Raw genomic sequence first — 21,037 nt, 5'->3', positions numbered from 1 at the left:
CTAAGTTTCGTAATTTATATCAACCTATATGGTTGGAAAATATGAAATGTATATTATATACCGTGTATCACAATACATGAATTTAACTAAAGGCCTTACTGCCAGAATAAGATCAAAAACTAATATCAAAGAGCGCTATTGTTACTGATATGAACTTCTAAAGACCCACAGACGTTACTCTGTTGTCATCTTTATATTGTACTTTTCCATCAATTGTAATCAATCATGCAAAAAACGTTTGTTCTAATGGTGCGATACAGTATTCGCAAGAGGCAATATTTCTTCTTATTTAGCATACAATTGATATATGTGTTCGACACTATACAAGTAATTTGTTAGTTACGAACGTTCCTTTTGATCTTGAAAATAGTTTATTGAAATGTTTTCGAATAATATATATTAACGAATACCATACCGTGACTATAGTTATGTGATTTTTCGTAAATGGTAATATATATTTTGTTAGAAAAAAAAAGTAGCCCGACCCTCATCAAAACAAATTTTACTTTGTTTAAAGTAAAATCGATTTACTTTTTTTTCATTTGCTGGATTGCTGGCTGTTGCTAGAGTAAATTTTTTAAATTATTTACAAAAATAATAATCCGTTTTTATTGTAACTGTATTTGCATAATTACACCAATGCTTGCATGTGCATAAACACAATAATATCATGTTTCGACAAACAACGTAAAGTCCAAATTAATTATTGAATAAAAACCAAAATATTCCCGAGAAAAAATGAAATTTTGAGATGAATAACGAATGGTATTGAATGCAAGATTTTTTTGGGTATTTTCGTTAATTAACTTCAGTTCAAAGTCAGAGACCGGAATACTTCAATCATATATAAAGACGTAGAATCATCTGCAGTAGCATAAGCTAAGTGTGTGGTGGATAATAAACATTGTGACTTCACTTTGTAGATTATTGTGTTTATAAAATATTAACCAAGTGGGTATAAAAGTATTATTTATTTATTTTACTCTATATTACAACTAAACAGACTTACATCATATATATATCATATATATATCATATGTATACAAAAATAAAAGCAAGGAGCAGTATAGTATATTTGGCGGCCTATCACTTAGTATTGATCTCTTCCAAGCAAAAAGTATATTTAGTTTATTCGTTTAAAATTTCTGAAAACCGCGATTTGCGGATGAAATACTTTTGTATTTAGTTGCTAGCTTAAACGTGATCAAATAATACTCTGAGTTGAAAATAAAAATTTATATAGAGCGCTTTGAAATGTGCGTGTCTGCATTTTATTGCATAAAATAAAAATAAAAATGTTCACATAGAAGCCTGGCTAAATATTTGACATTGCGTTTTCATTTTAAAGTCAGATAAAATAATCAAAATGGAGCTATTGAATTCCTCTATGACTCTATTATTGCTGCAGCTTTACAGAATTAAATCGTAACAAACTGGTCCTTGCGATATTTAGGTATAGTTTCATATTATATGTATATATATTTATTATTTGTAAATAATATTGCAATTATTTCAATTTGAATTTGTTAACTTTATAAAATGAAATACACCGTACCAATTAAATTAAAACACCAATTTCATCAACGTATTCAAAATATTAGTAGTTGAAATATTTAAGTACACTGTACGGATTACAGTAGAATTCCTTGAAATGACGAAAATAGAGCCCCATAAACCACTTCAATTGTTGTTCCAATGTGTAACATTGTTTAATATAGGCCGTTCAGAATGTTAAGAGCCCATGTATATACTGCCTATATCTACTGAGAATAGACGCGTTACTGACCTGCATATTAATGGCTTAGCCTGAAGGCTTTGATGCAAACATCCTTTCTTAATAAGCAATGCATTCAGAATAGCAATATAATTATGGGAAGTAAATCGTAGGTTTTAATTTAGCTTTTTTAATTAAAATTCAAATCGATGTTGAACATAAGAGATATCGAGAAGGTCAAAGTATTGTAAAGTGCTTGAAAAATAATTAGAATCTACACAACTAAATAAAAATGAGAATCCTTGTATTTTGTTCAAAACCAGAATTATTAATTGAAATTTGACCTCCCACCAAGCCCGGTTTTCAATTTTCACATTAAAACGCCTGTTGGAATAAGATTTAATTAATTCTATTTTAAACAACGTTTCCGTAACGTCTTTTGTTTTGTGAACAAACAAGTGAAGATATAAAGTAAATTGTTCGTGACAATACGTTATACAATCGGTTTCCTAGTAGAACCGGGAAATAACCTTTTCAGAGCAATACTAATATGTGACTCTTTATACGTTTCTGTTTAGAAAATTGGTAAAAGTATAAGATTTTAATTATACTTATCTACTTTGTTCAAAACTTCGACATGCACTAAGAAGAAATGAAGTACCTATTTTAAGATTTAAATTTTGTCTTAGTTCGAAAATCATTAAAAAAATAGTAATATTAAGAACAACTTATTAACAATCTTATCTTTACCATCTAAAAGTGATTCGAATATGTCAATGTTTTCAGAAATGAAACTCCTGTTAGTGCTGTGTGCTTTGGTAGCGTTCGTGGCTGCAAGGCCTGACGATCATTACAGTGACAAATATAATAACTTCGATATTGATGAGTTCCTGGGTAACGAAAGGCTGATGAAGTCACATGTTCTGTGCTTCGAAGATGAGGGCAAGTGCACCCCTGAAATGAGCGAAATGAAAGGTAGGTCATATTGGAATAATTAAGGAATTTGATTGAAATGTGTCTTTTGTGTCATTAGTAAAGACAAAGGGCTGATTTCAACTCTTGCTTATAATGTTCCTGATAGTCAATTTGACACTCTTTGACATAAATATTCATATACCATTTGTTATTTCAATTGATAGGTTAAAGCTTAACAGAACATCCAGAAGTTTTGGAATCAGTCATGAGAGGCTTATAATTTTTTCCTTAAAGTATTAAATCTTATATATCCAAAGCGTATGTGCATATGCACAAAACTAGCTCCTTATTAGCATTATAAAACGTAAACCACATAAATTTCAACTTCAAACGATTCTGAATAATCTTTCCTGAAAATGAATTTAAAATAAAGATTTATATAAACGAAAAGCTATGTTGTAATTAAAATTAAAAGTTGTTAAACTCGTTTGTTACAGAGTTGGCGCCTGAAGCAGTGCAAACGTCGTGTGCTAAATGCACTGACCAACAAAAGGTCCTCGTCGCTAAAGTGATGAAAGGCGTGATGGAGAAGTTGCCCGAAGATTGGGAGAAACTGCGCAAAAAGTACGACTCTGAAGGAAAATATGAAAATGACTTCAAGGCTTTCGTTGAAAAATACTCTGCTTGAAACGAGTAAATACTAATTTTGTTGCTATTATACTGAGCTATATGTGAAAAGTTGATTTAATAAAGCTATTGAAATAAAAACGTTGTTTTAATGATAAAATTAGATTGCCATTTTGTGATATGATAAAAATATTCATAATTCTCTATAATACTAGTAATTACGAGCTTAAAGCCCAAAAATTTTAACATTTATGACATTTTGCCTTAATCTTAAGAAGATACGTATAATTTCGGTTGAAGTTAATGAGGCATGGCAACGCTAGGCGTTTTTAGGCTATCGCCGGTTTATTGACCTTACAATGACGTATTATAGTTCTTTTGCCTAAACATTGACACGACTAAAAGCAGCCATGTATACCATGCAACAATGGAATTTCATATCACATTCCTTTACGTGACACAAAAACCAATTCGTTTTATTTACTTCTCGAGTTCAATACAGTATCGTATGAAATATTGTCACCAGCTGACTCTCGCCGCAAATGAAGAAAATGAGTGGTTTCATCAAATAGATATGAAATCAAACAGCATTGCGTAAAGTACATGTAATTATATTAACGAATCTTATTTCGTACCTTACTTGTACATGGGCAAATTGAATGGATTCATTCACAATATTTATTCATATTAAAATATGTTTTCTTAGAAACATAGAAATAGGTATATTATAATTTTGAAAATAAAAAAATAACTCGAAATCTACACTATTTTTATAGGCATTTAAATCGGTATAACTGACCACACTTATCAAAACAGACCCGACTTAATTAATCATAAATTTTATTTGGCTAGCTCAATATGTTAGTAGGTACTACATATTATAAGTAATTTGGGGCCATAAATTATTGTTGTAAACAAAAAAGCTCTGTATCAAAGTAATAAATAAACTGAAAGAAACTGAAATCCTTCCTTGACCGATTGCTTTTCCGACAATGGCCGAGGAAACTAATGCGGACTTAAGACCAGCCGCAGGGCTGGATCACGTTTACTGTTATTACATTTGTACATGATTTTCCCTTTTATCCTAGACTTCTACGAAAAGGATATAAAACAACGGAATGTCTTCTTGATTTTGAAATAATAAACTATTTAAAAATATATTATTTATGTTTTTAATTTTGTCCCTCTTCTGAAAATCGACCGTCAATTTATGAAATAAACATTAAATATTATCCTGTACAAAATTTTCTCTCATATAAAATGAAACAAATTAAAATTATCAGTATTGTTTACATTCAGCAATCAAGGCGTAGGTAATTTTAATATAATTTTTATTTTCCTGGTAGCGGATGTTATAATATAATTATAATCAGAGATAAGATCAATATGATGCTTGTTACGAAAGAATGTTACATATTACGTAAACAATTTTTTAAATATGGCAAATTTAAACAGAGAAAAAGATAATAGACTGGATAAGAATACCTACGTACAATATTTGAATATTAAATTGCATATTATGGGTTCAGTATTGAGGATTGATCAAATATAAACGATAACTTTCACGAATACAAAAGCTATGTTTAAATTACATTTTAATTTCATCTTTTTTATAGTACCTTGATACACGAATTAAATCCAGATATTAATAGGGATTATTGTATCTTACAAATATTACTAATACAGTGTAAAATCAAATACAGGGAAATCTGTGATATTACGGCTTTCCTCCCACTTATATGTTCTCGTAACTATGCGGTTTCTCATTACCGTCTCTCGTTTCAGCCTCCCTAAGCCGTATTTTCACGCCTTTCTATTGTGGTTTAATAATTGGAATCAGATTATATTATATGTATTTATATCTTCTAGTTGTAATAAAGTTATTAGCAGTCTAAAAACACACAATTACAAAAACAAATTATAAAAAAATACTCGTGTTTCACTGTTATAAAAACACACAATGCTATTATGCACTTTTTATGAAAAAACACGTGTAGCGTTTTAATAGAATAATTCAAATAATTAATCTTCATTTCAAAGAAATAGTCATGTAAAATTTAGATATATTATCTCATTGTTGTTGTTGTTGTTGTAAGAATATAAAATCGAGGTCTATATTACAACATGAACGGTAGATATGCATACTAGCTATACATAAATACTCTACTTCAATATGAAGAATTTCGGTTGTTGTATTTGAAACGCGAGAAAGCGTGATCAAAGAACGTAATTTTGTAAGAATTTAATACGACTTTAGTACTGGCGTCTTGGAGATGAACCGAGGTGCTTCAAACTTGATGACTGTCGCACTCGAGGCACGCTCAACCCTCTTCAACAACATGACCTATAATTAGATATTCCTATTTTTCTTTTTAAATTCTCATTAGAAAAGTGAGAAGCCAGTGTACCTCTACGTTCCTGAGCCAATTCAAGTGCGCATAATTTGCGCCTCGATTTCAACATTATTATAATTTCTTTTAAGCAGTGTTGGTAACATAATTAGATGAAGCCCTTATCCTGCAATGCAAGTTAGCGCCAACTCGGTAACAATTTGCTGAAATTGTATGGGTGAAATATGTCACCGCTGTGCGTCGCATAATTGTCAGTTAAGAAACTTTGGACATTGAATGTACAATAGATGAGTCCCCATAGAGCGAGCTGCTCGCTCTGTGGACCCGCTTTTAGCAATTTATTAAAGCGCCTTAAAAGATCCATTGATGAATATTAACATTGAATACTCGCTCAAGGCCGCAGTTCCATACACGTGGTTGTTACCCTTGTGATAATCCAGACTATTATATAATCTGCCTCTGTATCAAATTTGAGTCAGATCCGATTAGCTGTCTTTGCGTTAAAGGTTATAATAACTATATATCTACAAAAGGTATATATACGTACAAAGGGTAAGATACCTACAAAATAAGTACTATGAACTCCAATGACTCTGAAAATGTATTGAAAACAACTGCGTTTAAATAAAATTTAGACGACTCTACACACCCTTTTTATTATGAATTCGCTGAATTTAAAATGAATTATTTATAAGAGACCGCACTCATAAAATCACACGAGCATAATATCACATAACTTCAAACATAGAAAACAGGGTGTTTTTAAAACCATAACAAAATATATAATCATTATTTTCTGTAGAACGAAGATATAACACAGCATAAAAGACGTGTCCTAGTAAGTTTTAAAAATGAAATCTTGTGAAAGACACTATTCTTCCAACATTTGATCCTATAACACCTGTCTGCGACATAAAAAATAAAAAAATATAAGATTTTCTACTATGGTATAATATTTGAATACCAAGAAATAAAATAAATTGATACTATTTGCTTTTTCTTTTAAGGCATTTTGGAGGAATGAGTCTATTTAACAGACTTTTCCAAAAACAATGGAAATATTTATTTCCTTAATTGAGTTTTATTCATGTGTTGATCTGAGTTCTTAATAGCATTACCAAATATTGTCAAGATATTTTCAATAAATAACGAAAACTAAAATTAATTAAATACTAAAACTAAATTCGAAGAGAATGAAATATGGGATTAATGTTTACACGGGTGTGAAGAACCGGTAATGCGCGATAACATGAAATTCACACGAGTGAAACTATTGGCCGCAAGATCATTAAAAAATATTCAAAGACTGAAAATCAATCAACACAACAGGCTGTTCATTTCTTATAATCAACTGAACCGTTCCAAAATAAATAAAGAGTATTGAAAAATTAAAATCTATCTTTCACTTGCTTAATCCGATCGAGCGAGGGACGGACACGAGCTTCAATTAACGGATAATTAATAAATAATATAACTTAATTTAACGATGATAAAAGCATATTTTTTAAAGGAAAAACTCATCATACCATGTTTCAGGCGTGTTTCACCTTTTCAAACAAGGCAATTTCATACCACGCAGATCGTATAATTGACTTTTGCTTATTTTTTTCCTCTTACCCTTTAATATGTTTTTAATTCTATCCTTGAATGTAGATTTAGCATTTTAATCATTTCTTATATATAAATCTGAATAACTGATATGTTAACATTTAAAATTATATTTATCTTATTATTTTTCTACTCGTTACGAAGGCCTGCAAGCCAGCACTTTCTAGAAACATTGCCAGGGAACGGGAAGGAAATAAGATTAGGTTTATTTTCTTTCTAAAATAATATTTGCGAACTAAATATAATACGCATCATTAATATGTTTATTATAATTATATAAACCTATAAATAATATATTTGCATAGATAATTATCAGCGGTTTTTGGGGTTAATTATTAATAATAATCAGACAGCAATACATATTTATATATCCTTTAAGTTCCTTTATTTCTAAGTACTAACTTTGTTATCTTTGTAGACTTATTATTTTAAGGTAAAACTTAAATACTAACATTCTACAATTGTTTGAATTAGCCACTAAACATTTAAGACAAGATTTTCTTAAGTAAATCCTACGAAGTTTTGAAATATTAAATAGCCTTAATATTCTCAAATGAAGCCAGAATATCAATAGGGACATTAAAGTGGTGAATATTAAATTATTCATGATATAAGAGATGGAGAAGGACATTTTCATTCAATTTTATGTCTGCGCATGTTTGTTATAAACTGCAATTTGCAATGCAGGTCAAATGATAGTCAAATAAAACTGTATTTACGTTCATATCTTTTATTTTTCTCGTTCTAAACTGTACACAACTTTATATTATGTATGTATAATTTATAGCAAGTTTTTTTTTTCGTATTAGTAACTATGATCGTAGTATATAATTATTAGTCTGTGGTATAAATTGTAGAACAATTAAACTTTCCCATTTATCAAGTTAGTGCAGATTTAAGTTGTAGCTGAAAATCGCAAGTAGGTATTATAAATTTTAACGGAACAAGAAAATTAATAAGAACGATGCGTTTTTGGTTCGTATAGTGATCTATGTGTGAAGAAGCTGCTATAATTTTAGACTGGAGGCCAAAACAAGAATAATGGCTATCGCGAAGTTCCAATTAATCTCGAGAGGAAGTCGACCGGTTCCTGAATAGTAATGTATGGGAGCTTGCTTCGAATTTTGGGAACCGTGTCATATTGAAAGACCACATTCATCTTTAAGACATGAAAGCCTATACAAATCGTCATTTTCCTAAGAAATAATGATCTATAATATAACATCCTAAATATCCAATTAGAATGTTATATTGGATTAGATTAGAAAAGTATAATATCGAAAAGAAAATTAATTTTATTATGTTATACGGGAATAGTCAAGCTAGTTAATAAAGTATTCGAGCATCGAATCAATTCTAAGACCAATTGAATATGATCCCAATGTAACAACAGTTTTAATTAAATTTCTTTCCGATTCTAAAGATCTATTCGTGTAGAATTCCGTTTTAATTCGAACAAGCGCCACTGAAAATCTAAGGACAGCTATTCGAATTTTAATTCAGGTCCTTTCTTGAAGAATTTAAATTTAAAAAAGTTATAATTGATGAGAGCGCAAAAAATTTACAAGGCGCCCGATAATAAGCATTTAACGTTTAACTTTCAAGCTTTTTATTCCTAACAATAATGGCTTTTAATAGCCCAATCCCATAAGTCAATAATTGACTATATGATTATTTAAATAAAAAAAATATTGAATGTTTTCTTCTCTCAATTTTAAAGAAATATTAAAACTGCTTACTGCTAAAATTGAATGTGCTATGATTATGATCACATATTAACGCGTAAATGTAGAACGGAATGATAGGTGCCAACGCCTTAGAACACAAAGAGGGCACTCACTCGCACCATTCTATGAAAAAAAGATTGATTAACATCTCCAATGTTTAATGACTATATAAAATATGTGTGAAATAGCCGGACATCGAAATGTTAATTTGAATTCCTTCCTATTTCGATAGTCTATGCGTACAGTCTCAATTGGGAATCCAGAGGCGCGAAGCAATTCACGACATTGCATACATGAAGTGATAATAATTTCGCGTAGGCGTCCTCATTTCAATATCTATAGCTTGGCAGTATAAGTAAAAAGATTAAGGTCTATTAAGTTTAACGTTAATGATTTGTCTAGAATCTTAAATCCCCGGTGGGTCGTTATACCTATTTCTACGAATCATTTATATAAATAGTTATTATTAATTTTTAGATTCTATTATATTCGTAGCTTTTCTTAGAATATAAATCCATCCACAGACTGAAGAAAAGGGAAATTGATATTCAACGTTGGAAGTTTTCAACTATCGGAGATTACCTCAGAATAAGCGAACGGACTTGCAAACGTTGGAAATTCAACAGCAATCCGGTGTCCGGAGAGGTCAGCTGGGCGTGGTGCCAAGTCTAAACAATTGCTAAATGCACTCGGACAATTTTTTTTAAATGACCTCCGGTACAATAAAGCGGATATTACTACTATCTGTGATATCAGCGTGTGTGGAAACGGCTAGAACAGTAATCAGATTCAAGCAACAAATAAAATATATCGATTTTAACCATATGATATTGGTTCAAATGAAATATTTTGGAATTCATTATTACTTCGACAATTTAAGTTCGAACGAAGCCTTTGACGAAAAACAAAGCCTTTTGTCATAATGAAACGGGTTTTACGTACAGACGAATAATCCTTTTTTGACACATTACATGTTGGTATCTATGAGATGTGAAATAATATTATTGAATCAGTTCTCAACCCAGAGGATATTAATTAATTTAACTGTAATAATTTAATAATTTTCGTAATTTTAAACACATGACGTTTTACCAATCGTTTTGTTGCTATAATTCTTTATAAAAAAGATTATTATTACACATAATATATGTTTTTGTAGCTATTTCAGTATACTGTCTCGCGGCTATCTCCTATTCAGACAACAATTACTATCTAAAACAAAATTCATTATTCAGCACTAGACCCTCACACCTGGGAAGGATTTCTGAGATATTTCAAACTCAGTCTAGACGTCTTACACTAGACTTATAAAGATTCATTAGTTTAACTTTGAAGGGGTTCTAAAAATATCATAGAAGAGAAATACGAGACCACATTTTAAATATTTTGACATCTTTTAGTTGACGTTGAACAAAGGGATCTTCATTTGTAATTCATTTGGTTAGTCAGCAAATTCCCTGTTTACCTATGTTTCATAACTAATAAACATAACTTAGTAGTTGTGAAGTCGAAGTGGTTACTATAAAGCCTTGTTTAATCTTCTCATGTTTCGAAAGAAACTGTGATAGTAGAAATTTTATAAGTAAAAATCATTTGACCAGCATTAAATAATAGGTTTATATACAATTTCGATGAACGTCATAAAAAGTTTTGTACAAAAATAGTCATTTCTGCAAACAAGTGCGGTTAAATAAAACTTTTTGAAACAGAAGGTTTGTCACGTTCCGAAAGGTCTACTCTTTCGTCATTCACGTCATGACAGTTTATACAATGGATACCTTCTTAAAACCAGATAAATATACAATAATTAACAAATATAACAATTCATAATTAATAATTACAAAGAATATAACAACTTTGACACATTGCTCAATGTTGTAATTCTTTTTGTAATTAATAAAATTAAAAATATTTGTATTTTTAATTTATTTTTCAATATTGATACTTTCCGTTAAGTAGATAGTTGACCTTTTAACTAACATACTAGAAGAAGTTAGGTTAATTTCACTGCTAGCTAATCCAATCGATGTATGCATAATGTATTGACCTGTGAAAAGCACCTCTCATTCTATCAACTTTCAGCAAAAATTCCAATTAACATCATAAAAATCACCCAACTTGAGTTCAATGGTTTTGAAATAATGCGCTTACTTACGCATCTCTGACATAATTTATTTAAATTTTAGGTGTCAAACGCGTCAAGATAATAGTTGATAAGTTAAAAGTTGCTTTTTTGTATTTCATTTTTTCATTAATAATTAATTAAGAGCCACCAATATAAAATCGATGATAACTTTGTGATGGACCAAATGAAATAAGAATTCATTTTATACGAATACTTTTAATAAAAAGTCAACCGAATGTTGATTTCTTGGTAATTCTGAAAATAAATGAAAATTCGTACAAAGGTAATCCGTAACCTGAATAAATATTATTATTAAACCGATCCCCAGACACATGGATGAAACCATAGGACCTATTTTATTTACTTATAAACAATTATTAGATATTGAAAACCTAAACACCGATGTTAAAGAGATAAAAGGACAAAATGGGTTCGTTGCACGTAATTATAATATTGCCATGACGATTATGATAAATAATTTATTCTGGCGTATTTTATTGAGCAAAATAACTGTGCTTCATAAATATTTATGATATTTTTATAGCGAATGAGTGCATGCAATTCTAAACTAAAACAAATATATGCAAATTGAGAAAATGTACAAAGTTTTATCAGTTAAAATGTATTTTACATGATAGGTATCAGGTTTACTCTGCAGGTATTGCATATTACCTTTACTGCAAATTATCAAGTGGTTCCTTCCGATGGATAATTCTAAAGCTTAAAAATAATTACATAAATAGATAAACAACTTTCAAACGAACTCTATCCATTCTTACACAACAAAAACACAGTATATAAATATACCTAATATTTATTCTGTACGATTGCAAAAATAATAACTTCAAGTAAGTAATATTTGCTATTGCTCTTGTGTTATTATTGAGGCAAGATGATCAGTGAACGACTCTACGTGATTTTCAATTATTAGACATTCAAAAGATTAATAATATGGTGTAGAGTAAAATCACAATAAAATTTTATACGTATAGGTACATTGTTATATATTCTGCTACTTCTCAACTTCCGAAGCCTTCCTTACAACTTCCAAAGTTAATGTTTAAGTTAGAACAAGACTAAATTACTTAAGAATAATGGCTTGCTCAATTGCGTTTGTGTAAAAAATACCTAATATTTTTGAAATAAAAAATGAAATTAAATAACTCTAACATTAGTAACATTATAGCTAGTTAACGACTATAGTCTAGACTGTCTGTAATGAAAAGAATGAAAGGCCCTGAGGCAACAAATCCTAGATTAATTTTATTCATTTTAAAATTATAATATAATATAAATTCATATAAAGTAATGAATTGTTTAGACAGGAACAAAGCATAAAAAATGCTGATATTAAAACATACATTTTTTTCATTAAATTTTCAGGAAATTCAAAATAAAGAATATACAAGAGATACCTAAATAATTTCATGTACATAAATTAAACTTTCAGAAAATAACAAACACTATGAATCAACTCACTTTTCATACATATACAATTAGAGTCGAATGTCCAACGGCTAGGACGACAAGAGTCGGCCTTCTCACGTTAAAAAGGAATAATAGTGTCGTTGGAAAGGAAAGGTAAGGTGGCGAATTTCAAGCACTCTTATTCGTTTATCTAATTTATACACTATTGCTTTACGCTGACCCTTTGGGGAGTGACCTAAATACGACAAAGCCCATACACACCTTTTATTAACGCCATTATTGCCTGGCTATTTTTAAATACAGATATATTTATTCGTTCCCACTGCCGGAGCACAGGCATCTCAGGAAGGTCTAGACTTCCAATTAAAATATAAATAAATAAATTCAGAAATCAATCTTTACACGCTCGTAATCTCGAAATCCTCTTAGTCTGAAATCGGTTATTATTAAATACTTCATACTATAAAACCAAATAAAAAACCCAACGATAGTTTTTGCTCTAACTACTATAATGTCACCTGCATTGTTTTGCGACTGCCTACCCTAACATAAATTGGGGTTGAATACAAACTTTAATCGGACGATGTTGTGGGCAGTGCCTAGATTAAAGTCGACAGAACTAAAGGTATTCATTTAATTTATCTCTCTTCACTGGATTGTAAATGACCTTACAACGCACAGATGGACTTATTTTTATGCTTCCGGGAACTTAGAAAAGATTAACACGAGCAAAGTGACTTTTCAAGATGAATTCGATTCCATTGCTCAGTTTTCATCGGTGATTCTTATAAAATAGTAGCCGCTCCGCGCGGTTTCACCCCCGTGGCTCCTCTCCTGTTGGTCGTAGCGTGATGGTATATAGCCTATGGCCTTCCTCGATAAATGATCTATCTAACACCGAAAGAATTTTTCAAATCGGACCAGTAGTTCCCGAGATTAGCGCGTTCAAACAAACAAACAAACAAACTCTTCAGCCTTATAATATTAGTATAGATTAAACTTCGGATAACAATATTGCACCTTCGACTTCATTCAATGAGTTTTGCCCCAAAGAGTATAAATTACAGTCCACCCTTCACTATAATTCCATCTTCATTTAATCACAGTTAATACCAGTTCTGTTCAGCTACGCAGGCTTGAAAACGTAGCATAAACATAGAGTTAATTTTTCATATATAAGTTAATGAAATTAAATCAAAGTATTACAGCTAATATTCAATAGTTGAACACAACCTTCGTGCAGGCGTAGGTATGCAACTTTTTATTTTTACTCTTACTTAAACTCAAAATAAAAGCCTTTGTTTAAAATTGGACAATACAATATTATTCTTTATAATATAATAGAGCTTTTGGTTACATGAGATTTCATAATAATATTACATTAAAAAAATATGAGATTATTATGGATGAATGGGAATATATTTAATGATCCCCAGTTTACGTAGGAATAAAGTATCATAACAAAGGCAAGTTATAAATATACATCATTTCTTATAATAACCAAATATTTGTTACTGAAATATAACAAAAATAAACGAAATAAGTTCAGTAAATTATATTTTCGTTTAAGGTCAGCTAGATGATATTACAATGGACACATTGAGAGCCCTAGCAACTAAAGATTAAATAAACACAAGGTTATGAGCTATCAAAAGAAATGGTTGATATTATTCTTTTCAATAGCCTGATTATATAAGCTTTTGTGAGGGTTCAACGACATTGTATGGAATTGTATGCTTTTGAATTTGAGAATAATATTAAATAAATGAAAATCGTTAAAATATTTCGATTCTGTTTTTCAATTGCGAAATCAAAGGCGTGGTCTTAAATGTCAATAGTGTAATCACAGCAGTAAATAAAAATTTAGTAGAGTTCGAGCTGCATACTTTATTGAAACTATTACAAATATAACCTTGCATCTCTCCTTGCATATTCAAAAGATATTTCTTTCTCTTGTTTTATTTCTATAAACATTATGAACAACCACACTGCTATGGCTTCCTAAACATATCCAATCGTAATTTGTTTTCACTATATGTTTCTATTTATCTGGGGAAGGGTCGCAGTAACACAATAGGTGTTTTTGGACTTTTGTTTGTTTTGACAATAAAACTCAACATATAAATATAATAGGATTTTACTAATAAATAATTAATTAGTATAGGTGTTACTAATAAAATTATTACCAAATGTAAGCTGATGAAGCTATGATGAGTGACATATTTCAAAAAGGGAATACAAAATAAAAGTGCTCAAACAAATTTCAACATTTATTTTCTTTCTTATCTTTATTTTTTACGTATTCGTTGACATGGAGACATCTTATACAAATTATCAACTAGGTTTTTCCTGCTTGGATAGCGTTCTCTCGAAGCAATTTATGAAATCTATTTTTCTCACGAAGCAGAAAATGTAAAAAGATTATTAGAGTTTATTTATTCCATAAATTATTTTTATAATAACAATAATTGTGTTTTTGTGTTGGAATAGGAAATGCATCGAGAGTACGTAATTTACATGTTTATGTACATACATATATTTAGGTAATTGGTACATAATTTTCAATATTCTAACAATAAAAATTGTACATCGTGAATATAAATATTATTTAAATCACAAATTATTATAAACTAAAGCTCTGTAAGAAAATAAAAACGCTTGCATGAGTAGGTACCTACTCAACTCCCCCCATGGTCCAAGCCTTGTCGCGGCGGAGGGGCTCAGTAGCTTGGGGTGCAAGCCAGCACCTTGAGTGAAGCGAATATGGACCGAGCTGGTTGCTCTCTGTACCTCTCTCACTAGAAGAGTATACAAGAGATGCATGGCGCTTTGGCGCGTGTCTGTGGCTCAAAGGGGCCAGCGGAGCTTTTGCTCGCAGGATGGCAGACAGGGCCGGGAGTTCTTCGGGACTGCGGGGAAGACAACCCCTATAAAAAATTACCCCAATCCTAAGTCAGTGACACTCGGCGAGAGGATGAATGGTCGGTGGGAATCCGGCAGATAGAGATGTCTCAGGGGAGCGCCCCCTGGTTAACAAAAAAGCAAAAATGGAGGTCAATAAAACTAAAACTACTCCAGGAGGGTACCACCTCGCTTCGAGTGTGGAGAATCCCTCACGGGACTGTCCCGACGGGACAGTACCGTCAGCCCCATCGTATTCTGGAGGGGGCACCGGCCATCATACGGGTGATGCATCAGGCCCTAATGCTACTGAGCAACTGACCACTGGCAAACGACTAACGGATACCGATAAGCTTAGCGAAACGGAACGCGGGGTGGAGGCGCGCACCCAAACGGGGCGCGTTGAAACCAGAAGAAGGAAGACTGGACCCAGTGGGCTGTCCACGGCAACGTCCGTAGATAGTCTCATGACGGTCCAGTCATATGAGGAGGATAGACTGTGGGCCAAGCGAAAGCGGTCCTCTGGAGCGAGCTGCTCAGGCTCCTCCACGGAGGAAGGCCGAACGCGGCAGGCCAAGAAAGCCTCGAAAAGGGGCAAAGGGCGAGGGGCTGCAGCAGCTGGGTTCTGTGCAGGTACAGCCTCTGCAAGAAAGACCTTAGCGGACATGACAGCCGCTAGGAAGGCCTTGTCGCGCGTACGGAGGGAATCGGAGCTCGAGGCTAGCGAGGAAACGCAGGTCTCCCGAGCCTCTCGAGCCGGTACCTCTCGCGCTGGAGAAACTGGGGACGGACGTCTTGCCGACGATTCTACCGCGGCCCTCCAACGCCGTATAGAGGAGAGCCTGGATGCCATTGAGCAGGTGCGGGCAAAATCGACCAACCTAAGGGTGGCGTTCAAACGCTCCCTCAAGGATGCCTCGGACACCATTCAAGAAGCAGCGGTGCTTCTTGCACAGCGTACCGCAACAGAGGAGACGCGGCAGCTGCAAGCTGCGAACACTCAGTTACAGGCGGAAATCGCGGGCCTCCGAAAAGAGATGGGAGAGCTGAGGGCCATCATAGGGACCGCACAGCCCATGCAAACGCGAGTGGACTCCGAACTGACCGCGGAGATTTTGCGGCAAGTTGGGGGAATGGTGGACGCCCGGTTTGAAGCGTTGGAGGAGCGCCTCCCTCCAACGAGGCGTGTAAGGCCTCCATTGGCGGGGGATGGCAGGGTTGAGGGAATGGCGGTTGGGCAAGCCCCAATCGAGGACTTTCCTCCTCTTCCGCCGCCAAAGCCCCCTAATAGGGCGCCAGCGAAAGGTGCTGCCCCAGCAAAGGCGAGAAAACCGGAACAGCCTGCTGCGAAGCCTGCAAAACCGGATTCAGCTGCAAAAGCCAAGGGGAAGGGCAAGGGGAAGGCTGCACGGCAGCCGGAAAAGACCAAGTCAGCTGACAAGACTGTGCCCACCACTTCTTCTGCTCCCCAGTTGCAGCAACGTCTGGAGCAGGAATGGACGGTCGTTGGAAAGAAGGGCAAGGCGAAAAAGAAAAAGGGGCCGGCGCGAGTGCGCACGAGGGCGCAGAGGTTGCGCAATCCTTCGTCCTCGGCTGTCGTAATTGCTCTGCAGCCAGGCGCAGAGGAGCGAGGCGTCACTTATGCCTCTATAATGGCTGGATCACGTCAAAAGATTAATCTGGCGGAAATCGGCGTAGGTGCGCTGCGGTTCAAGCGTGCCGCGACTGGAGCAAGGATTTTAGAAATCCCTGGTGCCGCAAGCTCGAAGGAGGCAGATGCTCTCGCTGCAAAGATGCGGGAGATTTGGGACGAAAGCACCGTCAAGGTTTCCAGGCCGGTGAAATGCACTGAAGTGCACATCATCGGCTTGGACGACTCGGCGGCGGTAGATGATGTCGTGGCTGCGATTTCTCAGGCAGGAGAATGCCCTACAGAACACGTTAAGTGTAGTGGACTGCGCATGGGCTCTCGCGGCTTGACTTCAGCCTGGGTGAGCTGCCCGATAGCCGCGGCAAAGAAGGTGGCACAGGTGGGCCGTATCCAAGTAGGGTGGATCTCTGCAAGTGTCACGCTTGGCAGGGTGAAGCCGCAGCGTTGCTTCCGCTGCCTAGAGGTGGGGCACGTAAGAGCCACGTGCAAGTCGCCCGTAGACAGGAGCAACGTCTGTTTCCGATGTGGAGAAACAGGCCACAAGGCCGGGGAATGTTCTGCCTCCGCCGCTCGCTGCGTTCTATGTTCCGAGGCCAAGCTACCGGCAGGCCATCGGCTCGGGGGCCCGGCTTGCAAGGCTCCCAAGCGGAAAAGAGGAAATCGGGGACGCGATGGTCCAGGTACCACGCCGTGTCCTTGTCCCGCGCCCGTCGAGGCGAATGTGACGGTTAGCGAAATGGAAACGCAGTAATGGCTCCCCTCCATTTCCTCCAAGGCAATATCAACCACTGCGCCGGAGCTCAAGATCTTTTGCTCCAGAGTCTGGCGGAGTGGCGGATAGATGTGGCGGTGGTGGCTGAGCCCTATTTCGTGCCGTCCCGGGACAACTGGGCGGCCGACTTGGATGGACTGGTGACGCTAGTAACGCAGGGCGGCACAGTAATGGAAAGGGTAGTCCGGCGGCAGGGTTGTGTCTCGGCCTCGATCAATGGTAACACAGTGATCGGGGTCTACTTCTCTCCCAACCGTAGCCTGGATGAATTCGAGCGGTTCCTGGCAGATCTTGGGGAACTGATTGACCTCGCTCCTTCGCAGCCCGTGCTTCTGGCCGGAGATTTTAATGCCAAATCAATGGCATGGGGATCATCGGTGAGAAATGCGCGGGGTGCGGTGCTGCAGGACTGGGCGGTCGCAGCTGATCTCTCGGTCGTAAATCGCGGGAGTGAGCTAACATGCGTGCGGCAAAGAGGGGGCTCCATCGTCGACATCACCTTCGCTAGCCCCCCCCTTGCAAGGCGAATTAGCGACTGGAGGGTTGTAACTGATGTGGAAACGCTATCGGACCACAGATACATCCGCTTCAGCGTCTCTGCGCCATCCGCGTTTCACGGTGAGCCTTCCCTAAATGGTGGACGTCCACGTTGGTCGATTCGTAGTCTCGATAGGGAACTCCTAATTGAGGCTGCCATAGTTCAGGCATGGATCCCTGCACCGCAGATCGCAACAGTAGAGGACGATGCAGCATGGATGGCTGATGCCATGGCGCAGGTGTGTGATGCGGCCATGAGTAGAGTTCGCTCTAATCCGCGCAGAAGACCGATGTATTGGTGGTCCGCCGAAATTGCCCAGCTGCGCGCATCCTGCGTGGCTGCGAGGCGGGCGTACACCAGGCACCGGCGACGGAGTGCACGGGACGAAGTGGAGGAAGCGCAACTGTATGCCTCCTACAGGGAGTGCGTTACCTCTCTGAAGGAGGCAATCAGCAGCGCCAAGGATAAAGCATGGGAAGAGATGCTCGAGGGTCTGAACCGAGTGCCGTGGGGTCGGCCGTATAAACGGGTGAGGCAGAAGCTCCGCCCGTGGGCTCCGCCCCTGTCTCAGTCTCTCGAGCCCCGTCTGTTAGAACAGGTTGTGGTGTCTCTGTTCCCGGACCGGGGAAGATATTCTCCTCCGCCGATGGCGGCGACACCTGCGTCACAGGAGGAGTCTGCAGAAGAAATCCCTGCCGTTACCCATGAGGAGTTGGAGTCGGCAGCTACGCGGCTTAAAGGGAAAAGCACTGCTCCTGGACCTGACGGTGTACCTGGCCGAGCGTGGATGCTAGCGTTGGAAGCCCTCGGGCCCCGGGTGGAGCGGTTGTTTTCGGCTTGCCTTGAGCGGGGCCAATTTCCCCGTCGGTGGAAGACAGGGAATTTGGTCCTGTTAAGAAAGGAGGGGCGCCCGCGCGATTCTCCCTCAGCGTACAGGCCTATTGTATTGCTTGACGAGGTGAGCAAGCTTTTTGAGCGCGTTTTCGCAGCTCGCCTCGTCAACCATTTGGAGGGAGTGGGACCAGACCTCAGCGGGAACCAGTTCGGCTTTCGCCGTGGTCGGTCCACACTTGACGCGATATCTCGCGTGAGAGCCACCGCAGAAGATGCGGCCGCTAGTGGAGAAGTCCTCCTGGCGGTGTCTTTGGACATCGCCAACGCGTTTAATACCTTACCGTGGGACAGTATTCTGCAAGCTCTCCACTATCATCGCGTGCCGGGCTACATGGTGCGACTGCTGCGGTCATACCTATCAGATAGGACTGTTGCCTATCCAACCCGCGATGGATGGAGTGAGAAGGAAGTGTCGTGCGGTGTCCCACAGGGGTCAGTCCTCGGGCCTCTTCTGTGGAACATCGGGTACGACTGGGTCCTGCGCGCCACTAACCTCCCAGGTGTTGGCGTAACTTGTTACGCCGACGATACTCTGGTGACTGCGCGTGGGGCCACATACGAGGAGGCAGCTTTATTAGCTACCACGGGAGTTGAGCAGGTGGTGTGCCGCATCCGGCGGTTGGGACTACGGGTGGCGCTGGAGAAATCCGAAGCCATCTTCTTTCCCGGTCGCCGGAGGCTACATAGCGCAGGCTCAGAGATCCGGGTGGATGGGGTAGCGATCAGGGTCACCACCACCATGAGATATCTAGGTATCGTGTTGGATAGCCGATGGAGGTTCACGGAGCACTTCCGTCGCCTCGCCCCCCGTCTTGTAGGGGCGGCCGGAGCACTGGGAAGTTTGCTGCCAAACCTTAGAGGTGCTGGGGGTGGGTGTCGCCGGCTATACACTGGCGTAATCCGCTCCATGGCCCTCTACGGGGCCCCCATCTGGGCAGACACCCTGAGCGCCCGTACCAGACCCCTCTTGCGGAGGCCGCAGCGGGTCATGGCGCTCAGGGTAGTTAGGGCATACCGCACGGTGTCTTTTGAGGCTGCCTGCGTAATGGCCGGAACGCCGCCATGGGATCTGGACGCCGAGATGCTAGCGGACGTGTACCGCCGCGTCTCGGCGTCTAGGTCACATGGGGTGAATCCTTCCTACGAGGAAGTAGAGGAGTGGAGGGTCGAGGCTGCCGAGCGGCGGTTCCGGGAGTGGGAACGCCGGCTCGAGGAGCCCAGCGCGGGTGAGAGGACAGTTGCGGCCATACGTCCAGTCCTCCAAGAGTGGTGCGACAGGCGGCACGGGGCCATAACCTTCCGCCTTACGCAGATGCTGTCCGGGCACGGCTGCTTCGGGCGGTACCTGTGTAAAGTCGCGAGGAGGGAGCCCAGCATGGTCTGCCACTGGTGTGCCTGCCCGGAGGACACGGCAGATCACACTCTTGCCGTGTGTCCCGCGTGGGCCGAGCCCCGTGCTCGCTTAGTCGCGATAATTGGGCCGGATCTCTCTCTACCCTCCGTTGTTCGTGCAATGGTGGATGGCGACAGATCCTGGCGTGCGGTGATCGCATTCTCGGAGAGCGTGATCTCGCAGAAAGAGGAGGCAGAGCGGGTGCGCGAGAGGGATCCTCACGCGGACCCGATCCGGCGCAGACGTCTTATTGGGCGTCGTCGCCGTGTTGCGGCCGCTTTACACGGTCGCAACGTGCCTCCTTGACGAAGGGCGCCGGGCGGTGGAACGGGGAATGTAATCCATCGTCCGGTGCGGTGAGGCGGCTTGAGACGTGTTCCGCTCATGCCGCCA

The 21,037-nt window shown here is 38.3% G+C and overlaps 2 protein-coding genes across 3 annotated transcripts in view; one reads left to right on the top strand and one right to left on the bottom strand.

Moving 5' to 3' along the window:
* The first annotated feature begins 861 nt into the window (after positions 1–861).
* LOC149481734 (allergen Tha p 1-like) lies at positions 862–3,354 on the top strand. The gene is made up of 3 exons (XM_089705047.1): positions 862–951; positions 2,501–2,689; positions 3,127–3,354. Exons 2-3 carry the CDS (start codon positions 2,503–2,505, stop codon positions 3,315–3,317), a joined length of 378 nt encoding a protein of 125 aa, XP_089561173.1. The 5' UTR covers positions 862–951; positions 2,501–2,502; the 3' UTR covers positions 3,318–3,354.
* An 11,787-nt stretch (positions 3,355–15,141) lies between these two features.
* Positions 15,142–21,037, bottom strand: part of LOC149481733 (G protein-coupled receptor dmsr-1-like) — a 54,068-nt gene continuing 48,172 nt past the window's right edge. For both annotated transcript variants that reach the window (XM_089704826.1, XM_089704828.1), the window contains one exon: positions 15,142–15,169. The gene's annotated coding sequence lies outside the window, so the exon portion shown is untranslated. The remainder of the gene's footprint in view (positions 15,170–21,037) is intronic.

Source organism: Colias philodice, chromosome 16 (assembly GCF_061535455.1).
Source record: "Colias philodice isolate Cphi_HAF_F1 chromosome 16, ilColPhil1 Martin Lab GWU primary, whole genome shotgun sequence".
NCBI lineage: Eukaryota > Metazoa > Arthropoda > Insecta > Lepidoptera > Pieridae > Colias > Colias philodice.
The sequence above is the reverse complement of the archived record's forward strand: the minus strand, read 5'-3'. Positions and strand labels throughout refer to the sequence as shown.